Raw genomic sequence first — 23,311 nt, 5'->3', positions numbered from 1 at the left:
CGTCAAATGAACTATGAAAGGTCTGTGACAGGTGACTTCATTCATTATCATTTGTCACTTCATTAGTCTATAGTGATCTGTGCTTCATTTGACGTTTGTGAGACAGACGAAGACCACACAAATCAAGAAAAGAAAATTATAATTATAAACATTTGAATTAGATAATGTCCCCATAAATATGTTTCTTTATTGTCACTAGATCTTACTTATTAATATGTGTACTATAATACAAATCTAAATTGTGTTTAATAAATATTTTATTTATAAAATTTATTTAAATTGCGCGGCGCCGCTATAAATTTAATTATGTCTCAACAAAGTGAAAATTTAGACTTTTCTGGCTTATTTAAATTAGACGTTCTGGTCCAGCATGAGATTTTGAATCACAGTTTTTACGAAGTGGGCTTAAAAAAGTTTTTAGCACTCGCAAGTGACAAAGAATTGGTGTTTGTGTACATAAATTCGCAGTCTGAAAGATTTGACAGTGTTTATGATTGGGATTTCGTGGACAATCCCGTATATTGCATGTGTTTTGAGCCAAGCGGGACGTGGGTTCTAATAGTTAGTGATCAAAAAGTACTGCTTGTGCCATTTTTGCCAAGATTCATACCACAGAACACATTTGATTGCAAGTGGTCTCTATCAAGTGTTACAGTTTTGCCTCTTGTTGATTTACCACAGCCCACATCAGTAGTGTGGTGGCTTACAAAGGAGTCTGAAAACATAATCATCATTGCCTCCAAGGTTTGTAAAAAAGTACTTAGGTTCAATGTTAAGTAGCTGGCGATGAGCCAAGGCTTGAAATCTTAAACCAAAATAAAATTAATGGGCTCTATGGTCCTGCTTATGGCTCGTGATAGCCATAAGCAGGACCATAGATAGATAGATAGTGGATATGATATCTGCCTCCAATTCCAGAGGGTGTGGGTTCGAATCCTGTCTGGAGGACCTCCAACTTTTCAGTTGTGTGCATTTTAAGAAATTAAATACCACGTGTCTCAAATGCTGAAGGAAATGCATTGTGGGGAAACCTGCATACCAGAAAATTTTCTCAATTCTTTGCATATATGAAGTCTGCCAATCCGCATTTGGCCAGCATGGTGGATTATTGGGCTAAACCCTCCCATTCTGACAGGAGACTCGAGCTCAGCAGTGAGCCGAATGTGGGTTGATAATGACGATCCACATATAATTTATTTTTTAATTTATTACAGTCTGGAACAATAACATTTTATTCATTGGAGACACAGAGTGTTGTCGGTGAGACAAAAGTTTTTGATGAAATAGTGGATTTGCAGATATGCTTTGATGATTCCCTAGATCTGCTGGCTCTTCTAGTAAGTATATGAGAATAAGTAATTTGTTCAGTATGTATATTTATAAATATTAGTTTATTCATTGTTATTCTGTTACAAATTTGTACAGTATTGTCATTTCTGATCACTTTAAAGCCCAGAGGGTATGTCTGCCTTACTTTCTGCATCCACAGTGATGTCTTTATTAAATTAAGCTATTTCTTTGTAAGAAAACTGTCTTTAATAGTTAATTGTCTTTTTAGATATCCAAAGGCCCTACTCAACAATGGAAGTTAATATTAGAACATAGATCGTTTGGATATAATTGGCTTCAACAGATGAGAGCTCAAACTGATAAAGAGAAGAAAGATGGCTTCATGTCTTACATAAAACAGTTGTCTAAGGATAAAATCACATTTTTCACTCAGAGTGGATCTAAAGGTTTGTTTCAAAATATATTAGTAATTTTGCCTGCAACTAAGTTCCTGTGGCCCTAACATGCAACCATTTGAGATTATCGCGTGAAAGAAATAGACAAATTTCAACCAATAGCAGTGCAACTGGAAATACAGCTATCTCTCTCATTGCCTTGGAATGAAAGAGATGGGATTGGGAGAACTCTGCTGCCATTGGACAATATTCTGTCATTTTTCTTTTTACTTGGTTGCATGTTAGCACTGCTGGTATATGTATAAAAATAGACCCAAACCCTATGATGTTCAGACCTTTGTCATTTTATAAAAGGTGAAAGTTTCCTAAGTGTGGTGCTGGTAAGTATGTATAAAAAAGCAAGTGAACAATTTCTTCTAATTATTTTACTGTGGCTATATGTAGTTACTGGTGACAGAAGGGCTGGCTCATTTCTTGTGCAAAGGATCAGCCTGGCTGTCCAATGGGGATATATGGAGGGGGCATGATTTGTATACTTTTTTGAATAGATTAGCATAAGTTTCCTATTAAAGTATTTCTCAATATAAAAAAAAGTCAAAAAGAAGACATCTATGGTTTGGACTGTAGAAGAATTTATATATCAATGGTCAATGAGTTAAATCATAACATAAATCAAATTGCTCTTTATAATATTTGTTTAGATAAATATTCTTTTTTTTTTAGATGAAAACAAAACCCAGACAGTGGAGTATGTATTAAAACCAACCGATTATTTGCCCAACTATCGTAAAAACTCAAACAGTTGGGCACTGACTGCACAATATGTGAATGGCAGACACTTTTTGACAGCTTTCGAACTAAATGAAGGCATTGTAATTGTAAGTTTCTATCATCCAACATTTTGAAACAATTTCCAAAAAGGATGATGTTCTTTTTTCTGGACTGTATGCAGGTTTTTAGCCCTACCTGGTTTTGTTTAAGAAAACTTCAAGTTTTTAGGTATTATTGGGGGGCTGAGGTTTGATTGCTGTAATAAAAACTGCAATTTTAGCTTGCAGCAAAAACTATGTACCTCTTTCTCAGATTTTAATTTTACATCAAATTATAGGATTCCTAAAATGTTCTCACTTGGGAAAATACTTTTGTATTTACAATTTAATTAAGTTTGGGATGAAGAGTGCAAAAGTGAATGATTTGTAACTTATTTTATTTACGACGATGTTTTATAACACATTTACTCGTAAAATATCGCTTATTTCACCAATTTCAATATTGTAATGTATTTCATGACGCACTTATACGAATATTAATAATACTGGCTGTTTTTGGTGTATTTGTCTAAAAAAAAAACAAATGTTGGTGTGCGCACTTCGTTATCTGTGCAACAATGACAAGCGTGTTAAAATGTCATCCTAAGAAAAACAAGCAAAGATGCAAATTCATTTCCAGAAAGTGTGTTCAAAGTGTGTGTCTTCGCAAATGTGTTATAAAACGTTGTATGACATACGTGCGCTTTGGCTCGAGCTGCAATATCGCCTCGGCTGTAATTTTCAACTTACCACACTTATATCATAATGTACTATTAAATTGTAGAGTGCATTGTACTCAGTGCTCGTACAGTAATTGTGTATTACAATATAACTTAGGATTCTAGACTAGACTTCTTCCAATACATTGCAAACCTGCTAATATATGTATTAGGACAAATAGCTTTATGGTGCATTTGCAACTACCGAATCTCTGCTTATATGCTCTGCTTTAAGAAAGATTTTCTTGTTTGATTGTTGAAAATATTGTTTATCTATAGTTACTCTGAATTAGTAAAGATTTACGTTTAATAAGATGATAAATCTGTGATTAATTATATGCATTATCAGGATTAAATATAGAATTATCAGTTATTTTAAAATTTCAACTTTATAAACAAGCAAATTAATAATCCTTATCATATCAAATGATATTTCATGATTACAACAGATTTTTCCATGACTAACTAATAAGTTTTGTTTAGATTAATCGCAACCCATATAATTTCTTATTAATTTTAAAATTCCACTAGCTGACCCAGCATGTAACAATACATACAAAAATCGCTATTAAAAATAAGGGGTAGGAGGATAAAAATCTAATTTCAAGAAGCCAAAATACAATAAATCATTAATGTTGTTTGAGATCTTTACATCATAACCTACTAAAATTATAAACGCGAAAGTTTGTATGAATTTTTGTTTGTATGTTTGTTACTCTTTACCCGCCACTGAAGCGACTTGGCTGAAATTTGGAATGGAAATATATTTTACTCTGGATTAACACATAGGTTACTTTTCATCCCGGAAAAATCCATGCTTTCCGCGGGATTTGTGAAAATCTGAATTCCACGCAGTAAGACGAAGTCGCGGTTGTCTGCAAATATTGGATAGTTCTAAATCATTTTATATTATTTATTTAAGCTTGAAAGCCCAGCAGATGTGACCCCTTCAAGAACACTACGCCCTCAAATTAAGAAAGACGGGCAGTATATACAATGTCTATGGTCACAGAGATTGGTCTATTTGTTAAGGAAAAATGAATTGGAAATACACAGCGTTCAGTTCTCACAGGCGCAGGTAAATATTTAATAAATAACTACGAGTATGTATGAAATGGGAAATTATCAATGAAAAAAACAGTTAGTTAGTAATGTAGGTTGAATTAACTGCTCGTTGGTCCAGCGGCCAGCTTATGTTTATGCATATATCAAGGGGCTATTGGGATAACATGCGACCAATGACAATCTCGTAAGAAAAATAGATAAATATCAATGAATAGCGGCGTAATCGGAAATTTCGCTATCCCTTTCATTGCGTTGGGAGGAAAGAGACAGATGGGACACCACCGCCGCTATTGGTCGACGTTTAGTCTATTTCTTCTTCAAGAGAATGAGTTGTTGGTCGCATACTAGGTCTCTAGGGTCTGGAAGCCGGCTATGAAACAACAAGCTTTGAAATCGTCAAAGAAATTCTCAGAAAAGATTCTCTTAATAAAATTCGGAGTTAGGAAGTTGGTGGTGTTACGCGGCTTGCCTCACAGAGCATGTTAATCCATTAACATGCTCTTCGAGGCAAGCCTCGTTATCATTGGGCATTGGATAAGGATTTATAAAGAATTAACTCACATTAGATCAGTAAAGAGCGCTTTATATTCATATATACTTTTGCTATAACAATGACCTGTATAATTAGCTTAATAGATTGAGTATTTAAAGGGCTTATTTATCTAAAGCTGTATATTGTTGATTACAAGAAATTTCATTTACTTCTTTTTTTCTTACAATTTTCCTACAGGGTGAAACATTGCTTGGAACAAAAAGGGATTTCTCAGAACTATGGTGTGCTGAGTTGATAGGGGACGTACAAAGGGCTTACCTAATGTCGGCGAAGGAGTCGTCAACTGTTGCCGGCGGGTGGAAGGAGCCTACGTTTATGTGTGACTTGCAGTTGCCGCGGTTCGCTATCGAGCCGTGCCTTGTTGTTACGACCCGCGGCGCCTATGTGCTCAATACTGTGTAAGTAATGTTGGTTTCAACCTATATTCGACTCACTGCTGAGGTCGAGTCTCCTCTCAGAATGAGAGGGGCAAATAGTCCACCACGCTGGCCCAATGCGGATTGGTAGACTTAGAGAATTAAGAAAATTCTCTGGTATGCAGGTTTCCTCACAATGTTTTCCTTCACCGTTTGAGACACGTGATATTTAATTACTTAAAAGAATGTGTGTAAGTAATACCTACTTGTATCTAATAGCACGTCATCAATCATCATCATTATCCATTAGGAATCAACCTATATTCAGGTCACTGTTTAGCACGACTCTCTTCTCCGAAAGAGATTATCATCATCATTATTATCAACCCATATTCGGCTCACTGTTGAGCTCGAGTCTCTTCTCTGGTATGCAGGTTTTCTCACGATGTTTTTCCTTTGATGACCGTTTGAGACAGGTGACATTTTATTTCATAAAATGTACACAACCCCTCTGGAATCGGAGGCAGAGGTCATATCCACATTCTCAAAGAACGGCTCCGAAAGAGATGGCTTAGGCTAATAATCCACCATGGTGGCCCAAATATTTTCTATTTGTGGGAATCGAACCCACGGCCTTAGATGTAGGAAGCGGGGTCACATTGCCACTGCGCCACGCGGCCATCTTAAAATTATGCAAAAATATATGGATTCTATACTATAGCTTGGCAAGTTCGTTGATGACATTCCCGTGATATGCGGGTGACGGGGGAAAGGACTGCGCGGGTGTGAAGTCGAGCGCGCGGGGCAGACGGAAGGACTGCGCGGGTATGAAGTCGTGCGCACGGGGCATCGCTAACCGTCCCGGCAAACCCGCGCGGACCATCGAGAGTGTTACGAACGAATTTGCAAAGCTATAGTCAGGCATATTCTGAAAATGATCACAGGAGTATTTGGCGGTTTATATTTCAGTGTTATGGTAGCCTTTCGTTCTTGACGACCGCGACCTGCGACCGCACGACCCACTGCTTAGTATGAATTTATATGGAGCACTAAACAAAGCCTGAGACCGCGTCGCGCGACCACTTTTGTTTTGTGCTCCATATAAATTCATACTATATACTACAGCCTTTCCTGATGTGTACTGTTTACCAACAAATAAATTAGAAATGAAGGTAAAAAGCGCATGTCATTACATAACTTATTTATTTTAAATTATGTATGGTTTGTTTATAAAATGTTATAAATAATATATTAACAAATGTAACTGTCTTAAGCTTATAAATCAAATTTATTTTCATTAATTTAAGAACAAGTTTTTATTACTATAATTAGTTGTGAAATGACTAGTGATTTATACACTCATTTTCAATTTGTTTGTTGGTAAACAGTATTCATCAAGAAAGGCTGTAGTATAAGCAGTGGGTCGTGCGACCCTGTCGCGGTCGCAGGTCGCGGTCGCCAAGATCGGAATGCTACCATTAGTGTGATGGTGTTTATGAATGTGCGCAGGTGCGAGCCGTGCGAGTGGCTGGTGAGCCTGATAATGCGCGGCGGCGCGGGCGCGGAGCTGTCGGCGGCGGCGCTGGGGGCGCCCGTGCCGGTGCTGCTGCGTGCTGCCGCCGACATGCTCATGTCGCGCGGCAAGATCGCCGCCGCGCAGTACCTCTACTCGCTCTCACAGGTGACCCTTTATATGCCGACGCCCAAGACTTCGTCCGCATAGAAGTCTTTTTTTTAGCCCTGTTAGCTAACTGCGAAATATAAATTATTTGAATATAAAGGTCTCTTCTAGCAAGTTAAAAATTAAAAAAAAAAAAATGAACTATATTGTGTGATACATCAAACAAATGAGCTCGGTAAGAGGATCGTAAATAATATTTTTTTGTAATTTTGGAATAAATATTTTTCGAGTTATTCAAGAAACTAATGTTAAGTTTTAGGTTAAGTTAGCCCTTGACTAGAATCTCACCTGATGGTAAGTGATGATGCAATCTAAGATAGGAATGGGCTAACTTGTTAGTAGGATGAAAATCCACACTCCTTTCGGTTTCCACATGACACTGTGCCGGAACGCTAAATCGCTTGACGGTACGTCTTTGCCAGTGGTAACTAGCTACGGCTCAAGCCTCTTACCAGCCAGACTTGGACCAATTAAGATAACCTCAATCGGCCCAGCCCAGGATCAAAAATTCAAAAAATTCAAAATTCATTTATTTCAATTAGGCTTAGTTTACAAGCACTTTTGAAATGTCAGGATTATGTCACAACTTAATTTAATCTAATGGTGGTAATAATAGTCGAAAACTTAAAATTAAAATTACGAGGGTGACCTAGTACCTACCTCGCAGAACTACTGGCAGCCTAGCAGAACATTCTCATTATAATTGCCCATATAATTAATCAATGGTAGTACCTATTCAATCATTATTTTCTTACAGAGTTCTTTTGAAACTACGTTAATGGTTAAAATATTAATAATTTTGTTCAAAATTAAAAAAGTATTGATGAATATTGTATTTATTTGGGTAAGGCTTAATATCATACTGTTCATACAAGCCATACCTTCGCAAATAATATGTTATTTTAGAATGTATTTTTTTTTTCATTTTTGCCAAAAAAAACCCTGACATTTCAAAAGTAATTGTAAGCCTACTTCATCATCATCATCATCATCATATCAGCCGATGGACGTCTACTGCAGGACATAGGCCTTTTGTAAGGACTTCCAAACATCACGATACTGAGCCACCTGCATCCAGCGAATCCCTGCGACTCGCTTGATGTCGTCAGTCCACCTGGTTGGGGGTCGGCCAACACTGCGCTTACTAGTGCGGGGTCGCCATTCCAGCACTTTGGGACCCCAACGTCCATCGGCTCTTCGAACTATGTGCCCCGTCCATTGCCACTTCAGCTTCGCAACTCGTTGAGCTATGTCGGTGACTTTGGTTCTTCTGCGGATCTCCTCATTTCTGATTCGATCACGCAGAGATACTCCTAACATAGCTCGTTCCATCGCCCGCTTCTTATGAGGCCCATAGTTAGCGACCAAATCTCGGAACCATAGGTTATCACTGGCAACACGCACTGTTAAGCGTGATCTGGACCCATAACCTGTTCAAGCCTACTTAAAATAAATGAATTTTGACTTTTACTCTACTAATTTCTGGCTGATTTGTCTAGAGTCAGCCGGACGGTTGGGTGGCACGGTTGGGAGTGTTTGGCCGTCTGCACGAGCTGTCGATGTACAAACAAGTGGGCAACGTTGGAAGTCTTGGCAATTCTGCCATCACTACAAAGTTGCTGGCTTTACTGTTGAAGATTGGAACTAATAGCGAAGAAAATTTCGACATGTTAGTACTTGTTTCTTTTATATTATACAACTAGTAGACGCCGCGCGGTTTCACCCGTGTGGTTCCCGTTTCCGTAGGAATACGGGGATAAAATGTAGCCTTCAGCCTTCCACGATAAATGGGCTATCTAACACTGAAAGAATTGTTCAAATCGGACCAGTAGTCCTGAGATTAGCGCGTTCAATCAAACAGACTAACAAACAAACTCTTCAGATTTATAATATTAGTATAGATAAGTGTATATTTAACTGTATAGCTTGGCAAGTTCGTTGAACCACACCGATGATATGCGGGCGACGGAGGGCGAAGGACTGTGCGGGTGTGGAGTTGTGCGCGCGGGGCAGGGGCTGGAAGTGGGGCTCATCGGTTGTGGGTTTGTCTGTCATCGCTACCCGCCTACCATCCGGAGTGTTACGAACGAATTTGCCAAGCTATAGTTTCAAGTCCATATTAAAGTCCGGCCGCCCAGAGATTGAGTTTTAACAGGTCGTGATCGAATGGGCAATGTAACTTCGAACTGGCGCACAAGGTTGTTGAAATGTGCTGTCTCAAGGTTTGTCTTTGTGTTGAGTCAAAATAACGAGACAATTGTAATTTAATTTGTTTGTCCCATTCGATGACGATTTCAGAATGGCTTCCAGCTCTTGATCCAACTATGGATCAAGAGCTGGAAGCCATTCGAATCCGGTCCTGGATATGTACCTCCAACTTTTCAATTGTGTGCATTTTATGAAATTAAATATCACGTGTCAAAACGGTTAAGGAAAACAGTGAGGAAACCTGCATACCAGAGAAGAAGTCTGTCGATCCGTATTGGGACAGCGTAGCGGTCTATTGGCCTAATCCTCTCTTTCTAATAGAAGACTCGAGCTCAGTAGTGAGCCGAATATGGGTTGATAATGATGATGATGCTGATGACGAGGCTCTCTATCTAATTCACTGGGCCTAGCATGCAACCAAATAAAGAGAAATAGACAAAATGTCCACTAATGGCGGCAGAGTTTTCTTAGAGTCATATCTTTCGTCTCAAAGCAAAGAATGACAGAAGTAATTACAATTGGTTGAAATTTGAGTTGCTATTGGTTGAAAATTGTCTGTATCTAGATAAGAGATATGTCGTTTGCCGCATGTTTGAACTACAGAAGTGCTTTAAATCCTAATACATTATTATTTTAGGGACATAAAATTGACAATATTGAATCCCTTGGAATTGCAAGAGTTGACTTCCATAGCAGCTGCAATAGGATTGTGGGAGTTGGTACCAGTATTCAGCATTTATAGAGGACATCCCGGTTTACTGCTGAATGCTATAAGGTCCAGAGGCGATATATGCAGAGGTGCTATAGTGTGTCTACTGCGACAGAAGTGTCTAGTTCCTATATTGCTGGAAGAAAATGGACAGTGGTTCTTTGACTTCATCACTGAGAAATGCAATAAGTTCGATACAATTATATTAAAGGTAACTTTTTGATTATTATAATTATTTCATGATGATATATTAAAAGAAAAAGAATGACACTCATGTCCTTATACATGATCAATATTTTCCTTATCGCTCCAAAATCAGTGGGGAGCCGAAAAGGAGGTTTTCAGGATTTACTCAAGCTGATGAAGATATTAAGGAAGCGTTACATGTTGTTGAGTGTGTACGTTTAGGACACCCAAAAACACCTCAGAAATCATCTGAAAACTCTTCCAGCACGGCAGATTTCTTCCAAGATTTTTTCAAACATCGTAAAGAATCCTGTCTACCAGAGAATTTTCTTAACTCTGTGTGTGTGAAGTCTGCCAATCCGAATTTAGCCAACGTGGACTAAGGCCTCTCGGTTCTGAGAAGAGACTTGTGCTCAACAGTGAGCCGAATATGGGTTGTTAATGATGATAATGATGAGATATGGTTTCAGAGGCTATGTTTATGGTTGAATCCTTTGCAAGATCAGCTGCGGCCGGTAATGCGTGACTTGAAGCAAGGCATCACTTCAATTTATGTAAGTTGAAAATGCTGTCATTTTAATATTAATTTCTATAAATGTTTAGGTTAATTTCTGCAGAATACCATAGCTACCAGTGACACGTAAATTAAAATCTGGCCCGTGATTTAGAAGTTGAATTAAAAAAAATGTTAAGATATCACAAATTTTATCTTCACATTCTTAATATATTTTTTAAAAGTTAAAGCGTTATTTTCTTAAATATCGCTCTCTTTTTCGTTGCTATTGGCGATGGATAAAAGAGCAATATGTAGACAAATTTATCAACTACAACAACAACGAGAGAGAAAAGTGATTAATTGATTTATACTGCTATTATACGATAAATCGACGAATTAAAGCGACAAGGTCACCCAGATCTGACTTAAAACACTCTTACATTGTACTATCTTTAAATATATGTTAGAGTATAAATATGACTTTATCTTACAGGCAACAAGGATGCTTCAACTAATATCAACTTTTATGCAAGTTGCCTGCGTCATAGAGAGTAGACGACCATGCGTAGACATACACACGGATATAAACCAAGAACCGGAGACGTGGAAGAACCAGTTCACTCCACGAAGGTCCGTGTCTTGTGGCCTGGGCCATTGGGCGGTGGCTGACGATGGGAATGCCAAAGTGATGGTGGCCAATACTGCGGTCAACACAGAGTTGATTGGCATGGTGGTTGATGTGGCGTGCGGGAGACACCATACGCTTCTGTTGACTGAGAACGGGGTACGTACTTGAAATAAGAACTTCTACTATAATACAAGCTCATTCGCGTATCACACTATTATTATAAAGGCGAAACTTAGTGTGTTTGTTCCTCCTTTGGGCTGCAGTTACTGAAGCGATATGGCTGAAAGGAGATGGTCCAAAATTTAATGGAGCCCAGAATCAGTCATTGTACCCTGGCGGAATTTTTAACTATTTTTGAAACATATCTACAAATTTATTTTATTATTTCGAAATGATATTCATTCTCTCCTAAGAAATGCAACACTATTATGGGTAATAATGGCGGATTGATGACGTTTTCAATGCACTAGTCGATTTGACGTTTGCTGTTAATTGTCATGTCATAGTTCTTTTAAGGTCGCCATCTTGTTAATCTGCATACCTGAGAATTTTCCTAATTCTCTAGGTGTCTGAAATCCTCATTGGGCCAGCGTGGTGGACTACCCCTCTCATTCTGAGTGGAGACTCGTGCTACAACAGTGTACCGAATATGGATTGTTAATGATGATGTTACAATTTAGTATTGGATGTCTTTGTGAGCAGATATACGCTGCCGGAGACAATACGTTCGGGCAGCTAGGCGTAGGTAGCAGATGGCCTGGCGCTATAGGGGACAGTGCGAGTCCTTCGGGGGCCTTGTTGCATGTGGAGTTTGCGTGGACTGCTCCTCTGGCGGTGGTGGCGGCGGGACACTACCACTCCGCTGCAGTGGACGTCGGCGGCAGGCTCTACACTTGGGGGTGAGTTATAGAAACTACTTAGAGAAATGCCCCATTAATGCGTTACGTTTCATTGCGACGTCGTGTTACAAGTTCCTATCACAAGTGGTATTAACATTCATTATTTATGTTATTGTAGAGGGAAGGTATCAGTGTTGGTATAAATAAGAGGGTATTTGATGACTTGAGCTCAGTTGTTTGTTAGGCAGCGTAGACACGCTGTCAGTGATTTTATGCAATAATATTTTGTGTTGTAATTATTATTCATCATAAATTTCAAGGAAGAAGGGAAGGTGAGTGTTGATGCATTCTAAAGGGATCCCTTAAACCTACTCTCAAGGTCACATGTCCTAGGACCTGCTCGAGGTGTTTCTTCGACCACAAAATAATGGTACAATCACTGTCACAATCGGGTCGCACCGTCGAAGCTGCGTATATATTTTAAGCTAGCGGATCCGGTCAAGCGGACTTATGTGCGCTTCTGCCCTCCCCCTATCCTACCCTTACCCTACCCTAAAAAAACTTTCCGTAAAAAGTATCGTCGTACTTCAAGGAATATTCTAAAAAAAGAATTAGCCAAATCGGTTCAGCCGTTCTCGAGATTTGAGCTTACCAACAGAATTAGCGATTAATTTTTATGTTATAGACATGTTTGTTTGATATATATACTTTATTGCACAAAGGTATAAAGGCGAAACAAATGAATGAGGCATTTTCTACTAAGCGTTGCGTCGCCGCAGGCGTTTCAAAGGTCAGCGGATAGTGCTCATTCGTTTTGTGTGCATTGTTGAGACTGACTCACTTCATGCGTTGCGACGTCGTGCGTCAACGTAATGCAGATGTGGCATACAATGCGTTGATCCGATGCGACGTCGTAACGCAAAGCCATCAAGCTGTTTTTGTTTATTTCTGACTTAATACATATTACGAGTTGCACATATTTTTCAAAATAGAGAATAATGAAGTTAATTATCTTTCAGTTGGGGTGTGCACGGACAGTTGTGTTTGGGCAATATAGATGACCAGTTGACTCCGCAACTAGTTACTAAGTTTCAAGGACGGAAAGTAAGTACTGACTAGGTACAAATATAGATATCGCAGATACATTGTTACGAGTATGTACTTCTACAAAATTGCATGAGCTATGAGCACTTTGCCGCATACACCAAAAATGTTAATAATTCGTTAATCAATCGTCCATTAAGTTTGCTCCTTTGCTGACCGACGAGTTGGGGCAGGTCGGACAAGTCTGAAGGGATTTTATACCAGAAAAAAAAAGTAGCTGAACCTATATTCCTTCGCAACTTGTGCTGAAAAGCTAGATACCATATACGCGTGGGTGGTCGCTTGAGGAGGGTAGGGTTAAGACCACAGGGCTGAAGTAAAACTTCTTTAGCTCTCCCTCTCAACGTCCGTTATAAGGCCCTGATACACTTTTCGTTAAGCTTTCACCATCTTACTCCGGAAGTGCGTGAAGAAGTTTTACTTTAAAAATGGACAAATACTCAATTTTCAAATTTAAATCTTAGGTATTGAACGTGGGTTGTGGAGCCTGCCATACAGTGGTGCTCATGAAGAACGGCGAAGTGTGGGCGAGCGGCGCGGGCGTGTTCGGTCAGCTGGGCGGCGGCGGCCGGGACAAGAGCTCCGTGCCGCTGCGCGTTTCTCTCACTGACCCCATCGAGATGATCGCTGTGGGCTACTTCCATAATGTGAGTGTCGTCACGTCAGTGTACGATAAAAGTAAAATTTCGAAAAAAGACATCCATTATCTGCAAAATGAACTTTGAACGCATTTAAAATTTTTAATCTTCAAGAGATTGTAGTCTTTAGTACTTACTGTGTGCTACTACCACTAACGCACGCAGAGTATTAAGAAAATTCATTGGTATGCAGGTTTCCTCACGATGTTTTCCTTAACCGTACCGTATTAAACATCACTTGTCCCAACGTGATGTTTAATTTCTTAAAATGCACACAACTGAAAAGTTGGAGGGACCCTCCGGAATCGGAGGCAGAGGTCATATCCACTGGGCTATCAGTGCTCTCCACTGGGCTATCACTGCTCTAGACTAAGATACATTCGTAATTACCCGGTTGATACTGATAGTGATATCCCTCATTAGTGCGTTGCGTTGCGCCGTCGCAACGGATCAACACATAATATGCCACACCTGCGTTGCAATTACGCAAAGCATTGCAGTGCAAGAGGACGACCCACGTACCCAGACATCGTTTGTTGAAGCGTCACCTGCGTGCACGAAACGCTTTAATGTGGCATGTCATCTAAATATATAAAAGCGGAATCTCATGGCAGGGGGGTAGTCTATAGTTAGTTACGACCGCTAAGAATGGATTTTGCCACAGGTCCGGATTAAGGAGGTCTAAGGGTGAGGTCAAACGAGCGTAATTTTGTGAGTTGTCAACTTGTTAGTCGCGTAATTTCGTTCGCAAAAATTCGCTTATAAGTTGGAACACAAATCGACGACGTGTGGTAGGAACTGGACTTTTGTATAAAATCGAATGCAGCAGAAATTATGCGACCAGGCCTCACTCTATGGGTGGCCGCTCACTGACAATTTTTAGTTGGCCGACTTTTTAATTGAACGTGATTTAGTTGGACAGATGTGCGGGCTGTCATAGATCGCTATACCTGTTCTATAATCGGCTGACTAAGTCGGCCAACTAAAAGTTGTAAGTGAGCGGGGGCCTAAGGACGGACACAGCGTCGATGCTGCGACGTCGCATCGTATGTGTGCGCTGTGGCACTAATAGGCAGGCAGGTCATCTCCTCCCGGACAAAAATCCAGGTGGGGGTACGGGCTTCGAGACTATGCCTCCTTGCCCGGGTAAGGCGCGGGGGATCTTGTTTCCCCCTTCATGTTAGGTGCGATGCCATGGAGGTGTTGGTATGGTCCGTTATCTGCGAGCACGAAGAAAGAAAGAAAGAAAATATATTTATTACTACACGAACATACGGTGCACTAGATTCCGGACGAATTCTTCCACGGTGGGCGTCCTGGTGTCTCGGTGTATGACGTCATTCCTGACGTAGCTTGGAGCTCCGGTGGCAAGGCGCAAGCACTTGTTCTGCTGGACCTGGAGCCGGTTCTTCTGATATACTAATAGGGCATCGGACTAAGATGATATCGTGTTTATCCGACAGTTGGCGTTGACAGCCAAAGGTCAGCTGTGGTGCTGGGGCGCCAGTCCGCAGCAAGTGCGCGCGACGCACGCGCGGCGCTCCGCCAGCCCGCCCGCCGCGCCGCCCGCGTGCGTGCCCGACCCGCACCTCACGCCGCACCCCGTCGACACCGCCAATGTTAAGGGGAAGATTGTACAGGTAACTATTAGTCAAGGCTTGTTTGATGCTTTTACTACTTAAGTTTTGATCTTGCCTTGCTCAGGTGGTTGAGGCATCGAACGCTTCGGCATTGTGGTGTGTCTCACAATTTTAAAATAAACGTTTTTTCTTTCTTTCTTTTAAGGCCTTTAAGTATATATAAAGCTCTGCCTCCGATTCCGGAGGGTGTGGGTTCGAATCCGGTCCGGGACATGCACCTCCAACTTTTCAGTTGTGTGCATTTTAAGAAATTAAAATATCACGTGTCTCAAACGGTGAAGGAAAACATCGTGAGGAAACCTGCATACCAGAGAATTATCTTAATTCTCTGCGTGTGTGAAGTCTGCCAATCCGCATTGGGCCAGCGTGGTGGACTATTGGCCTAACCCCTCTCATTCTGAGAGGAGACTCGAGCTCAGCAGCGAGCCTAATATGGGTTGGGTTGATGACGACAAGTATATATAATATGACACATGATTTAAACGATGTCTTTTTCACTTCATATAAATATATTACCGCACTTTTTATCCACAAATCATTTTACAAAAATATAACTCAAAACTGAACGATTTATACAAAAAAAATAATTCCTTTTTTAACCATTAGTCAATTTTTTTTTTAGTTTTTATAAATGTAAGTTGACTTTCCATTTTTATTTTCGTGACAGAGACGAATATCTAGTAATATCTAGTAGTTTCTGCGTGATCGGTCAATAAAAAGACAAACAGACAGACAAAAAAAAAATATTTTTTGGCTTCAGTGTCGGTTACAATATAAACCTGCAACAAAAATTTACAAAATATCTTCAATGTACAGAATTGGACCTGTTACAGTTTCATTTTATGTATAGAAGATATAATTCCAGATATCAAGAATTTTTAAAATCAATCCAGTTCCATTTGTTTCTGCCTCATTCACTACAAACAAACAAACTAAAATATTTGTCCTCTGTATGGTACTATATATATAAGTAGTACTATATATATATAAGTGTATATTTTTTCTTATAGCTGTCAGCTGGTTGGCACCATTCGTGCATAGTGAACAATGTCGGCACAATATACTCGTGGGGTCTCAACTTTGATGGTCAACTCGGTAAGTCAATAAAATAGACAGTGACATATTTTCCTACAAAGTTCTTCAATGCCTAAAGATGAAAATCTGCGAACAGTGTGTTTACGGTTCAGAGAAACTGGTCGTTTTAAGAATAGGTGTAATATGAAATCTCTAGAGTAACTTAGCGATGAATGATATATATGCTATGCTTGGAGTATTGTTACTATGATCAAATCAGAAATGAGATCCACAGAAGAAGCATAGTCACCGACATAACTCAACAAGTTGTCGTAAGCCATCGGTCAAGGTCATTATTAACATCTGACCATCATCGTTATCATCAGATGAACGTCCACTGCTGGACATAGACTTCTTGCATGGACTTCCAAACACCACGGTCTCGAGCTGCCAGCATCCAGCGGTTCCCTGCAATCCGCTTGATGTCTGAGGTCCACCTAGTGGGGGGTCGACCAACACGGAGCTTTCCGGCGCGGGGTCGCCAGTCCAGTAACTTGGAACCCCAATGTTCATTGGCTCTTCGAACTATGTGACCTGCCCATTGCCACTAAAGCTTCGAGGCTTGCTGAGCTATGTCAGTGACTTTGGTTCGTCTGCGGATATCCTCATTAATATTTGATAGTGATTGTTAAACATTCTAAACATTACTTAAACTTAGTAACGTGGTGTGTCTAAGGGAAGGCCTGGCACTGAAGTGGCTGTGTTAAAATATGTTAGTAATGATGCATTTTCTGTGATATCTCAAAAAAGTTCAGTCTGTATTAAATGCAAGCCTATAGGAAAGACTTATTATAGAGTTAAAGATTATAAATAGATGATAAAAAGGGTTGATGTTGAACAGCACTAAACGATTGTGTACTTAGTGCTAGATAGGTAAGTTTGTAAAACGGTGGTAAACAAAAACAAAAATAAACCTTGGCTGAGTTTGTTTATATTTGCGCATTTGGAACCCTCGTAACTTTAATTTAAAGTTTTCGACATTAAATCATGACATAACTTCACTTTTCAAAAATATTTGAAACTAAGCCTAATTGAATCAATTAAAATCACGCGAGTCCCTTCGTCAAAAGTTTAAAGAAATAGGTATACTAACAGTAGCCTGTCAATATATATATAACTGTATAATATATGTAAGACAAAATATTAATTTGTACAAACGAAAAGGAGATCTAAACCCACGTCTTACTAGACACGGGCATAAGTTAGTTATTTCTGCATATCGTCTCCAAAGAGTAAAAAAATCTTTTGTAGGTTTGGGTGTACTCTTCTATAATAAGATCCCCAAGACTGTGATGGACCTGCCAATGCATAGCTTTAAGCAATGTGTTAAAAAACATTTACTTAGTCGAGGGTACTACAACATTGATGAGTTCCTTAATGATAAAAATGCTTGGAGGCCGTTGGATCAGCTTCCACCTTCACACAGGAAGTAAAACTATAACAAATGTAAACAGTAATTGTTATCAATTGTAAATTATAATACTGTATGACTTTTTCAAAAGAGCAACTGTTGAGTTTCTTGCCGGTATCTTCTCAGCAGGACCTGCCTTCCGAACCGGTGGTAGAATCTTTACAAATAGTCAACTGACGTGTCAAAAGTGCTTGTAAACTGAGCCTACTTGAAATAAATGGTTTTTGATTTGATTTGATTTGATTTGAAATTTGTAAATGAAATTTGAATTTGATATTAGGTAGCGGAGATCGCAAGCAAGTGCAGATACCGTCGGAGGTGAAGCTCCGCACAGACACGCAGCCGGACGGAGTGAAGCACAACAAGACCCCCGACAAGGACGCGCCGGACGCCAGGAGCAAGGCGCTGGTCGCGTGCGGCGGCGACTTCACTATATACATAGATGACGACGGCCGGGTGTACGCCACTGGGAATATGCATTTGCAAGTAAGTTCCTAAACAGATTCACGATTTACTTACTACCTGACTTAGATCTCGAACGTAGCTTCCGACGAAGTATTTTGAGTAAGGTCTGCAACGTCAGTTGCAGAAAATGACGCCCGAAAAAAAATGTCCTTTACGATTGTATTTGTTTTGCTCTGTATGTAAATTACTGACGATTATACAAACAATGCTTCTCAGGTAACACAAACACAGACAACCCGACCCAGACCGACATACTCGTTCCGAACGGCCCTCTAAGCTATGGTCAGAGTCCCACAGGTCTGCCCTTGCCCTTACAAAGCACTTTGTTCTTCTCAACCTATTCTTTTCTCGCCCAAACCCCCGTATGGCAATTACACGATCAGAAAAATCCAAGAAATACAATCCTGCAAAAATAAACGTAAAATAAAATTCAAGTTATAATTTAACTTTTTATAGGGCACCAACGAAAAGGAGAAACCGAATAACCGTGTCATAATGATGAAGACGACAAAACGGGTGATAAAAATACCAGCGAGCAAGACCAACAACAAGTTCTTGTTCCAAGCGGTCGATTGGATCGACATCATGTTCCCCTTCGACGTTGACGACATTGAAAGAAAACCCATAGAACCCAGACTGAACCCATTGACATCCCTCGCAGATTTCAAGAAAAAATCCTGGGCGGACGATGTTATCCTACTTCTAAAACCCTGGATCAACGAAGAGAATCTATCATCTAATCCAAATATGGCAGCAAAGTTGGCGTATCACAGAAACATGTTTGCCGACTGTTTGAGATTTATGCTCGAAAACTTGAAACGTGGAATCCAAGAAGACCAATTCTATGTGACACATCACGATAATTTGGATGACGCTAACGTTTCTAGGAAGAAAGATGAACTCAAAATAATAATTACAAACGCAATGTCGAAACGCATAAAAGACATATCTATGACCATTCTGAACGAGGAAGCTTATCCTCTGATCGATTCGAACGTATACCAAAGTTTGCCGTGTTGTTGCGACGAATTAAAATATACTACCAAACAAATCATCCCCAAATCTATAAAAAATGAAGATATCAATTTGTCTGTCAAAGCGGCACAGATTATAGACAAGTGCATCAGTATTTTCCCAGTCGACAGTTCTCTTTGGGAATCGTGTTTCCGTTTCGCGAAAGACTTCTATTTAGAGAACAATTTGGTGGTTGAGGATCTGGAAGCTGTTTTGCGCAAATACATGGAGACTAACGCCAATACAATGGCAGCGGCGATTATGTATTCAAACGACTGCGCTCAGTACAGCGAGATTTTGTCCCCTAAATTCTACTTGAATATGTGTAGTGAAATTTTGGATACTTGGGGTTGAAAGTTTTACGAAACGCCATATTGGATCCTATTCTCTTAACATTTTCCCAAATTATATACTTATTATTTGGGATAGAGTCAGACTATTCAAAGGATTCTACTTGAATATGTGTAGTGAAATTTTAGATACTTGGGGTTGAAAATCTTACGAAACGCAATGTTGGATCCTATTCTCTTAACATTTTCCCACATTACATATTTATTATTTGGGAAACAGTCAGACTATTCAGAGACTTGAAAATGTGTAGTGAAATTTTAGATACTTGGGGTTGAAAGTTTTACGAAACGCCATATTGGATCCTATTATCTTACTTACATACTCTTCCCAAATACCTTATTTACTATTTGGGAAAGAGTCGGAATATTAAGAGGATTCTACTTGAATATGTGTAGTGAATTTTTCGATACTTGGGGTTGAAAGTTTTACGAAACGCCATTTTGGATCTTATTCTCTTGACATTTTCCCAAATACATTATTTACTATTTGGGAAAGAGTCGGAATATTCAGAGGATTCTACTTGAATATGTGTAGTGAATTTTTAGATACTTGGTGTTGAATGACTTACGAAACGCCATATTGGATCCTATTGTCTTAACATTTTCCCAAATTACATATTTACTATTTGGGAAAGAGCCAGACTATTCAGAGGATTCTACTTGAATATGTGTAGTGAAATTTTAGATACTTGGGGTTGAAAGTTTTACGAAATGCCATATTGGATCCTATTCTCTTAACATTTTCCCAAATTACATATTTATTATTTGGGAAAGAGCTAGACTATTCAGAGGATGAAATCGCAAATACAATACAAAAAACAGGGACCTATATTTAACTTTCTCTTAATACCGGTCTCTGACAGTGTCTCCGTATAAACTTTAAGGCTGTTTTGTTAACCATTGTAATACTTTTCAACAGTCTATGTATTGACATGGTGGATGAGAAAAATAACCATTTTAGATCGATTAAATTGTAAAATTGTTACAAAATACTAATTTTAATCGTCGTACGTGTCTCGGAAGCGTTGACTTGAGGTAAGTGTGTTTAGAAGATGGAGGCGAATCATATCGAACAAAAGTTGTGATTTCGAAAAACATTGCTCTCTAATTATAAAAATATAACTTAATACAGCCATAATATTATAACATGGGTATACTAATTATACTAATATTATTATAAATGCGAAAGTAAGTCTGTCTCTCTGATACCTTTCAAGGCTAAACCACTGAACCGAATTGGATGAAATTTAGTATAGACTTTGGAGCAGAAATAATCTACTATTTATACCTGAAATATCCATTTTATTATATATTTAGTCGATTTCTGACCGTTATAAAAGTAAAATCGCGAAATAAAACATTATTATTGTATTAATAAAGTGTAATTTTTCAACTTTAAATGTGTAAGCAATATCTAATAGCAAGTATGTTCTGGTATATCACAAAATAATTATAAAATAACCACTATATATTTATTAAAAGCTTAGATATACCTAATTTTTATATTTCCGTAAAAGTTAACCTACTGTTTTTTTGTGTTACGTTTTTGTTCCTGATAGTTCGGAATTTCTACTATTATGTTTGAGTAAGGTTTGTTGAGTTTTTGTTAAACTGCTGCCTATTTAGTAAACCCCGCATATGTATGCTACTGCATATGGAGTAAGTATGTAGGTACCCTTAGATGGGTTGTAGCGAAGATGTTTGTATTGTAAATTATAAAGGTACTTAATGTGTTTATTTTTTTTCAAAATACCATGAAGTGGTTATTTTTAAAAATGGCTGTATTGTCTAAACCAGAATGAAATCTAAGGAATTATATTTATCTAGACACTCGTCCATCCAAGTGTGCTCAACAGATTAGATCTATGAGCTTTTTTGCCTCGCTTCTTTTGTAAACTGTGCCAAAAACTAAAACAGTTTTAATTAATAGATTAATTTCTAAATCAATCATTGTCAATCAATCACGCGTGGCAATGATTTAGATATCTCTAAACAACTCTGGTGATTTCATCGTATGAAATTGAGTTTTATAATACATATTGAATTATGAAGCGGTGTCCAGCTAAATATAAGTTCGTGTTAGCATCTGTATTCGGTGCCTAATATTGATCAGTGGTAAACTCAGACCATTTATTTTTATAGGACCTGCCTCGCTAGACGTTACTCTGTCAAAGTATATGATCAACGATCTAATGCGATTATAAAATCTGTCTCTATAGTATCGATGTATGACAGTTTTAATAGTGTTCGTCGGTTAAAGATCTCCGTAAAAATACCTTTTTGTGTAGTTGAATGTTGTAAATAATGAGCAAAAATTTCTAGTTTACTTTAAGATATATACCAAAACAAAGCTCGTTTTCCTCAGAAATTAAAAGACAATTTTGGTCGTGAATTTGGGCGCGATGTCTGGTCCTTCTATAATTGGTCTGAGGTAGTAAAAGGCATCTTAGTGAAAAAACACTTTAGTTCCATACAGTGTAATCTAATCCAAATATAGTTTGTTTTAAGTATATATATTTTTTGGCCATTTACTAATTTAATTTAAATGTAGAATAATTATATAGGTATGTATTATATCATTATAAACAATTTAATACGTTTTGTTAGAGGATTTATTTAACGTTTTATGTGCTGTTAACTTTCCTAATGTTTTATTTGTCTGTCAGTTTTTTGTTACTTTTTAAAGTATTTTAGCCATGCCTTATTGCCGTCCGGAGATATAGTTGTGTATATTTTTTAATTGTTTTGAAAGATTTATGAATGTATGTAAATACTTAACTTTTTTGTTATTTTATCATTGACAATTTACTCCGTCTATTAAATGCTTGCTATTATTAAAATTAACTATGTATTGTGTAATTTATTATATGTGTAATACATCTATATGTAATTTATTTTAGCTAGCACCTCTACACACACAAGTGAAAGAGGTGACGTCGCAATGGAGTCCGACCGAAACCGAAACCGAATATTCGGCCGTGGCATCAGTTTCGGCCGAAACCGATGCTTCATATTAGCACTTTTGTTTGTTGAATTAATTATAATAATCTAACAGCGATAGTGACGTGTATACAAGGTTTTCAACGAATTTATTTTTGTTTGTGATGTTTTTTTTAACTACATATTTACAAATTGGTTAGTCGTTTACTAGTATCTAAATATTTTATTGATGGAAAACCATTACTGGAAATGTAGGGCCGGCATTCAGAAAGAAAGAATTTTAAGTTCATTTAAATTAAATTAAATTTTAATTTCTTTGGATTTTTTATGAATTTAATATTTTATTTTAAATTAATAAACTTCATAGTATTCAACAGCATCTCACGTGATGTTTTGGAATGCCATCTGATGTGCCGCCTTTCGCCGGCCCACATACAGCTTAATGAAACATAAGCTTATAATAATACATAATATATCAAAATTATAATACTAATAATAACTGTTGTAAGAAAAAATATCAATCGTGTAATTACTAAACAAAATTGTGCTCATGGATACAAATCAATGTTTTAAATGTGATAAAGGAAAATAAATAATAGCATTGTATAAAACTTACTGGACTTTTATTTTTATATGTAAGGCTTTAAATTTTTATAATAAAAATGACCATCACTATTATATTTAATATTATAATATGTTATAAAAACCTATCCGTAAAGGAGCTTTTTAATATCAGTAACA

At 38.2% G+C, this 23,311-nt stretch overlaps 1 protein-coding gene across 1 annotated transcript; it reads left to right on the top strand.

The window, feature by feature from the left end:
• The first annotated feature begins 83 nt into the window (after nt 1-83).
• LOC112043715 (uncharacterized) lies at nt 84-23,181 on the top strand. The gene is made up of 18 exons (XM_024079242.2): nt 84-744; nt 1,215-1,337; nt 1,559-1,736; nt 2,409-2,563; nt 4,136-4,291; nt 5,009-5,229; nt 6,697-6,868; nt 8,368-8,537; nt 9,714-9,996; nt 10,442-10,525; nt 10,961-11,251; nt 11,798-11,994; nt 12,954-13,038; nt 13,503-13,685; nt 15,140-15,316; nt 16,327-16,411; nt 18,082-18,287; nt 18,723-23,181. The coding sequence occupies exons 1-18, from the start codon at nt 307-309 to the stop codon at nt 19,632-19,634; spliced, it is 4,116 nt and encodes a 1,371-aa protein (XP_023935010.1). The 5' UTR covers nt 84-306; the 3' UTR covers nt 19,635-23,181.
• Nucleotides 23,182-23,311: the final 130 nt, after the last annotated feature.

The sequence above is a fragment of the Bicyclus anynana genome, chromosome 7 (genome assembly GCF_947172395.1).
Source record: "Bicyclus anynana chromosome 7, ilBicAnyn1.1, whole genome shotgun sequence".
Lineage (NCBI taxonomy): Eukaryota > Metazoa > Arthropoda > Insecta > Lepidoptera > Nymphalidae > Bicyclus > Bicyclus anynana.
This window is presented reverse-complemented; position numbering and strand designations above follow the sequence as displayed.